Source organism: Mytilus trossulus, chromosome 14 (assembly GCF_036588685.1).
Source record: "Mytilus trossulus isolate FHL-02 chromosome 14, PNRI_Mtr1.1.1.hap1, whole genome shotgun sequence".
Taxonomy (NCBI): Eukaryota; Metazoa; Mollusca; class Bivalvia; order Mytilida; family Mytilidae; genus Mytilus; species Mytilus trossulus.
In genome coordinates, this window is record NC_086386.1 from 50,923,015 (window position 1) to 50,930,821 (window position 7,807).

The following is a 7,807-nucleotide window of genomic DNA, read 5'->3' on the forward strand; positions in this document are numbered from 1 at the left end:
ATGATTGCCAATGAGGCAACTGTCCACAAGAGACCAAAACGACACAGACATTAACAACTATAGATCACCATACGGTCTTTAAAAACGAGCAAAGCCCATACCGCATAGTCAGCTATAAAAGGCCCCGATATGACAATGTAAAACAATTCAAACGAGAAAACTAACGGCCTTATTTATATACGAAAAATGAATGAAAAATAAATATTTAACACTTAAACTTGACGTTATCTGCCCCTACTAATAATTACAATATACGTTCGTAATTGAACACGACTATGTTTGTCGTATTCAATTTGTGTATTAACGTTTTTTGATATTTGGTTAAAATGCGATAGGATACAAAGCTTTTGTTAATGTAAGAAATGGGGTAAGATATATGTCTTTTACTCTACTCTTTTCAAAATAAACCCAGATCACAATTTTGATAAGCATTTTTAATAGTAAGATTAGAAAAATTAGAAAAATATGAAGGTAAACCCCCAAATTCGAACCTTCCTTTTAGGCTTATATCAAACATTGAAGTTATCTTTGCAACCTTTAAGAATATCAAACATAAATCAATCATTAAAAAATATCACAATGGAGCATATAATGTTACATAACTACCATAGGAACATCGCAGATATGTTACAATTACATTAAACGGAATGTATTCCTGACATCCGTTCGCATCTTTAGTATATATCTTTGATAAAAATAAGTTCCCTCTATAAGCAAAAAAAAGTTAATATTCCTTTTCAACTCGTTTTAGTATAAACTATTAGCATTGAGTAGCAGTAACATGTAACATTTATTTTTTAAACGTTGACACGAAAAAAAAAAAAAAAAATACACAGCTTTGCGTTTTTATCATGTTATATATCCCCTGTATATTAATCATATCAAGTGTGCCAAACGTTTTGTCTTTATACAAATCTTATTCATATCTTCGCATTCATGTTTATCACCCGTGAAGACATAATAAAACATATTTATAAATTGCATTTGTACTAACAACTACGCATGCGTTTAACATTTAAAAATAATGATTCAAATCAATATATGTATTGTTTAAAGGAATTATTGTTCAGTTAAATTTACCGATCCAATTGAATTAGAAGGAAGATAGAACAAAACAAAATGTCGGACTTTTTGTTTCAGACATTATTTATATAATCTATTTGACATTTGTTACACAATGCATCTATAATAATGTGGATAACTACTTTCATATTATTTTCGTTTTTTACTGTTTTTACAGTTGTTCATTCACAAGGTAAGATGTTTTAAAATACATTAGCTCTGTTAATATGTTGAACTAGCAGAGGAGAATTAAAGAGGAGCATGTGTTCCGAGCCTTTTTCTGTAATAATTTAATTGATGATTTAACTCAAGTATGTCCGAAGCAGGCCCCTCGTAGGCAGTTAATGAGCCTCCCTAATAAAAAAAAAGTAATGGATCCGCTACTGACTAGTTTTCGAGGGTGCTTCATCATACAACCAAATGATTAACCGAGTTTTAAAATGTGGTTTACTGTATACCTCTAATTTTCCGTTCCCGTTCTCTTTTCACATATGTGACCTTCCGAATTAGACTTTTTACCATTATTTTTGAAATTTTTACATTATGTGTCTGTTTGTTTTTTTCACGCATCATTATCAATATTATTTTATACATCAGTATTTTTGCGATTTTACTTTTTTCAACAATTAAACCGATGAAGATGTAACATTCTTATTTGACAAATATATATATCATACATTTTCAATATTTGTTTTTTACTCAACGACGGTCAATGCAAACGTTTTGAATTCATATTTAGCCTCGGATTTCAACACACACATCAGCTTTATATCGCATGTTCAGTTAATTTTTTAATTAAATATATAAAATTTAAAGTACAAATGAGATATTTTAACATATTTTATATTATAGATGATCCATGCTTAGAAGGAAACTACATAGAACTAAATCAATGGGAAAGATCTGTAGCAAATGACGTCCGTAAAGGAATTTGTGACAATTTCTTACCTTCGGGATGGTACCGTCCAGTAAGCTTGGCAGGTAATACAATGCCAACAGAGTGTATACAAGGCGGCTTTAGATGTGGCACAACCTCCACTTTATGGATGAATGGTATGTTACAATCTAAACAACTATGGGTGCATTCTATAGATAACTTTGTATGAAGCAATTATTTTGTTACACATTCTGTATAATACATTAGCTTTTTGTTAGACATTGAGAAGGGGAAAAGTAAAAATTCTAAACTTACTTACTTACTTAACCTTCTTCTTGAAAATATAAAGGCAAACAAATACTACAAAATATATTGATATTTAGACTTATCTGTTGACTTACGATACATTTTTATATGTTTTATTAATAACATTCTTCTTGGCTATATATAAATCCCCTATTTTTGTTTTGTTTCGTTAGATCCAAATAACCATGTATGCATCCTCTGCCTGTTAAAAGAAGTAGAACTTTTAAAATAAGCGATTTTAAATAAATTTGCTCCATTATGATGATCTTAAAAACTTTTAAAAAGTGAATTGAAACTTCAAAAGAAAATTGTATAAGAAAATGCTGTATTAGTTTGGCTTGTTAATTTATAGGTTCATACCCCTCTGTTGGCGATGTGTCTAATGTTACTGCCTGTGCAAGTAACTACAACGGAGGATGTTGTATCAGCTCATATGATATCCAGGTTAAGAACTGTGGAGATTACTATGTTTATAATCTTACGCACACACATGGGTTCTACGAGGCGTACTGTTTTGGTAATTATTGTTTATGTGTATAAATGTTGTCATATTTCAACTTATTATTTGCATTTTAATATCAGTTAATATGCACAGGTTGCAGTGTTCGGGGGGGGGAGGGGGAGGGGCGAAGTGAGAAAGTACTTGACAACTTGTAAAAGAGAGGCAAATATAACACAGCGACAATCAACCACATAAGTCTGAACATCTCAATCTCCTTAAATGTTATTTTCGTTTTCCATTGAAGCCTAGTATAAATTACATTTACCCCATTTAAACAAAATATGTAGATTTGAGGACTAACATTGGCTACGAACAAATGAACAAAAGGTTCTAGGTCACAGGTCTATATAGCATTTTTAAAATTGCAAAATGAAATTCTATAGTTGTCTTTTTTTACCTTTTTTATTTGAGTGCCATTGATGAGTCATTTGTAGATAAATGAAATGTATCCAAAAGAGGAGATTTGGCATGCGCTGAGACAACTATCAACCAGGTACCAAGTGACATAAATGATAGGAACCAAAAAATGTATATGTCTTTGAGATTATACTTCTTTTTTGTATTTAGCCATATAATAGTATGAACTACTGAAATTAAACATCTATTTATTTTTACTAATCTTAAATCATACTTTAAAGATCTATATTATCTTTTTATTCAGGGACAGAAACCAAATGCCCAAAAGGGGAGACCTCAGATAATGGTGGATTTACTCCTGGATGTGAATGTAAGTTATGACATGATAATAAACGTTATCTTGTGAAAAATGAAGGAATATAACATGCTATTAATGAATGCATTACTCATTTGTAAACATTTCCTGATTCACGCCAATCCAATACCAACATATTTATTGTTCCTGTTGGAAGCTAATCGCTCAAGGTTATTCTTTTTTTCCCATTCCTCATATTTTTGACCCTTTGTTTAGCATCTTTTGCCCATTATTTCTCTCTCTGCATCCTATCCACACCTTATAACATTGTACACTTCGGTATGATTAACACACTATCACCATCAACAATCAACATGCATAATTCAACCAATATTCCATTACCAAATAAGCCTTTTGTAATAATTTGTATTTGTTCTTCGATCTATTGTAGTTGATCCTTGTCAAAGTGTAAACTACAAAGTATTGCAAATGGAGGTGAAGAGGTCTTCAAACTATAGTCTTAATGATGATGATACTGCTATAGACGACAGTCGACTGATAACCGGATGGTACAGAATTGACAGCGTCACCGGAAATGACATAGTCAACCAAAGTGTTTATATGATGCATTGTGGTACAGTATACCCGCTATGGATGCAAGGTAAATGTAATGTGTAAAATATCAGTATACAATGCATATGTAACTTCTATATATAAAGCTACTGACGATAAATATGATTAATAAACAGTTAATTTAATATCCCTGTAAGCGACAGTATCAAAATGGACAGTCATATTTCTTAACCTTTTTTTAGATGCAATTATTAATTTTATTATGCGTTATTTTGAATAAACCTGTTAACAGATGACAACAGATCAGTTCCATCGGTCATAGTCACAATTCTGTCATTGTATCTCGATTGCAATATTACCTACATCAACGAAATCTCGATGTTTTTTCTTACCATGAGTGATGGATTGCACTATTAGAGCTAATATAAAGTTATCAAATGTACAAGGATAATAATTTAGTACTCCAGACGCGCGTTTCGTCAACATAAGACTCATTAGAGACGCTCATATCAAAATATTTATAAAGCCAACCAAGTACAAAGTGGAAGAGCAATGTGGATCCAAAATTCTAAAAAGTTGTGCCAAATACGGCTAAGATAATCTATACCTGGAATACGAAAATCCTTAGTTTTTCGAAAAATTCAAAGTTTTGTAAGCAGGAAATTTATAAAAATGACCACATTGTTGATATTCATGTCAACACATAAAACTCTCTACCCCATGGGAGTAGCATAACAGTTATTTTAATGGAACCCGTCTACTTTTTTCTGCGTTTCATTTGTGCTATTTCAATTTCATTTCTTTTTCTCATAAAATACATGTTCTAAATTATCTGATGTGTGATGATTTATAACTAAATATAAATGTAGAACAGAGGATTTTAACAAAGTTTAACACTTAACGTCGCTCAACAAGTACTGGCCTGCTGATACTATCAAAAGAGCGAAAATCTTCTGGTAGAAACTTTCCAATGATAATTAAACAGCCAATTAAAAAACGTTATCACCAGCCCAGGTCAATAGTCACCACTTTGGTGTTGACATGAATTTCAATTATATGGCCACTTGGACATGTTGGATTAATAACTGTTTGCCAAACTATGGATCAAAATACCAAGGATTTTGTTTTATCCCAAGCATAGATTACGTTAACCGCATTTGGCACAACATTTTGAGATGTTGGGTCCTCAATACTTTTCAACTTTATATTTGTTTGGATTTCTAGCTATTTTGATCTGAGCGTCACTGATGAAAGAACATGCGTTTGGTGTATATAATCATAAGAATCCTGGTGCCTTTGATAACTATTTATGACTTTTACAGGGAATATTCCGGAAATTGGCGACAAAACTGTAGATAGAAAGGTTTGCAAGTCTGGGCTGAGTAGCACGTGTGAAGCTGAGTATGATATCAGAGTACGTAACTGTGGCAACTACAGGACATACTTTTTACAACAGTTAAATGAAGACAAGTCTAGTTATTGCTTTGGTAAGTCTATTTAAGTACCAAAAGAAAGAAGTTAGGAAAATCTGATATATTCCCATAAATGGTCAATAAGGAAACGCTTGTTTTTTGAAATTAGAATCGACCTACAGTTTGAAAAAAAAGTAAGTATCTTTTTCTAACGACAGCTTTTTGTATCTGTTGTGGTATACATCGACTTGTAAATTACTCAGAATAAAAAAAAATCGGAAATCTCAAACATCAAGCATAAAACTAAGGCTTGCAAAATAATGACGATTTCAAGAACAAAGCAAACGAAAAATCAAAAACAACAAACTAACAGAACAACTCAACTGTTGGTTAAGACATCTAACCTTCTTAAATTTAACAGATAAATGAAAATGATTATTCCATGGCTATTTGGAATTTCTTTTCAACTTATTTGAATTTTTTATTTTTATTGAAACTTTTTTTGTAATTTATAAACTATTGTGTTTTATAAATAAACCGACATTTTGTTTTATTTTTGAAGGCAGCTTACCAGTACCTACGCCACCTACTACTATGAAACCACCTGGCCGAGATTCCACAGACAAAGGTATAATTTGTTTTCAATTGAATATAGTAAAATGACAAAAGAGGTTGGAGCGAAAGAAATTATTCATCTCTCCTCCTCCCAAACAGCATAAACATTTAGTTTTGTTTCTTCAAATTTAAAACACATTGCAACAGCATTCACATTAAACATATAATGTTCGAAAATATCAAAATATATAGAGACTGTGCACGAAAAAAGGGAGAATTTGAATGGACAAATAAAAGGCAGACTTTACATGCCATTGAGAAAAAGGGAAACTTTACAAAGGAAATGTAGTGTATGCTTATTTGTAACATTTGTTTTTCATTTAAATTCTAAGTGTACTGTTTTCGTATGCCTCTGAAATCCTTATCAATTGATTTTGACGAAATAAACCCTTAATTTTCTCTATTTAATGTTTTTGCGGAGCATTTTAGTCATACTTCTGCTTGTTAATTTTAGAGGACGGAGAAAGATCTAACAGTTCTGTATGGGCCGTTGTTAGTATTTTACCTGTTATTTCAGTATTATTGGTGATTATCGTCGTACTTCAGTAAGTTTCAATGGAAGTGCAATCTTTAGACCATATAAAAATAAGGAAGAGAGAAAATCAAAGTAAAAGAATGAATTTTTATTACCTATCAGATATTTGCATTTTATTTTATAATAAATCATAGGAAAACACTACTGCTTGCCATAATTATAATTGAAGAGCGGACACTCTCTCACAATATATTAAGAACAATCAAAACTTTGAGTCAAATGTGAGGGTGTTGAAGGGGATATGCTGTGTCCTTCTTTTCTGTTTTCTAAAAAAAAATAATAGCCCGTTATTCTCTATTTGTTATATTTAAGCGATCCATTATTTTATATTTTCTATTTTTTAATTTTTAGTTCATGTTTCTCGATTCCTTGTATAGGTCACTGTACGACCGGCCGTCAATATATTTTTTTTTATACCGTTAAGTAAGCATTTAAGTGCTTCAGCATGACAAAATGTGAAACAACTTAAAAAGAAAAAAATGAAAAAAAAACCCAATGACTGGTAATTCTGTAACAGTTAAACGTAATTTAATTCAAAGTTGCATGTTTAAAAGTAATATTTATCGTTTTTATTATTAAAATACGTGTTATTTTTTGTATTTTCAACAGAATATGCAAGAAAAACACCAAACAAGATCGATCTGTCGATTTTGTTCCAGAGAAACCAAAAACTAAATATGCCGTAAACTCAGAGCCACCGGCATATGAAGAAACAATGCAGAACGAGAAGAACAGTAACATATATGATGAAAGGATGTATAACCATCGCCAGTTTGACACTGTTGGTGGAATTCTACCGAACGACGCTGGGTCAAGACCAAACTACATTGAAGCTAGACCCCCTCAAAGTACAAAGATGAAATAGATCAAAATAGGACTGCACGTTTCAGTGTTCATAGAATGATTTTTATGGACATAACGACCTTAACTTAAGTTGACAAACAGTTTTCATTTGTGAAAGTATCATGCTTTTTACATGGGTAAACAATATTTCTCATTTTCCAATATAAATCATCATCGATTACCATATATATATCGTTTGCTGTGGTAAACTCCCATGTACGATATTGATTGCTAAGCATGTTTGCTTCTGGAATATCAAATGATTACCAACCTTGTGAAACAAACAAAATAAAATCATTTACTATTTGTAAATCTTTTTTATTTGTTAATGTTAAATAATTATATTAAAACTAAAATACACGTACATACATGTATCTAGAACATTATGTCATTTGCATAATTATTTAGTAAAATAAAAATTGACATCCGT

General features: G+C 31.2%; 1 protein-coding gene across 1 annotated transcript; it reads left to right on the forward strand.

Annotated features, from left to right (window-relative positions):
* Positions 1-1,066: 1,066 nt before the first annotated feature.
* LOC134697842 (uncharacterized) lies at positions 1,067-7,422 on the forward strand. Its single transcript, XM_063560129.1, has 10 exons — positions 1,067-1,255; positions 1,915-2,115; positions 2,598-2,779; positions 3,182-3,240; positions 3,386-3,474; positions 3,851-4,060; positions 5,295-5,459; positions 5,947-6,012; positions 6,454-6,544; positions 7,144-7,422. Exons 1-10 carry the CDS (start codon positions 1,192-1,194, stop codon positions 7,397-7,399), a joined length of 1,383 nt encoding a protein of 460 aa, XP_063416199.1. The 5' UTR covers positions 1,067-1,191; the 3' UTR covers positions 7,400-7,422.
* Positions 7,423-7,807: the final 385 nt, after the last annotated feature.

Bases quoted from the DNA above. Each gene is read 5' to 3' on its own strand.
- LOC134697842 (XM_063560129.1), top strand. From the start codon at position 1,192: ATGTGGATAACTACTTTCATATTATTTTCGTTTTTTACTGTTTTTACA. The intron at 1,256-1,914 runs GTAAGATGTTTT...TTTATATTATAG, and splicing joins TACAGTTGTTCATTCACAAG to ATGATCCATGCTTAGAAGGA. The intron at 2,780-3,181 runs GTATAAATGTTG...AGTCATTTGTAG, and splicing joins TTGGTAATTATTGTTTATGT to ATAAATGAAATGTATCCAAA.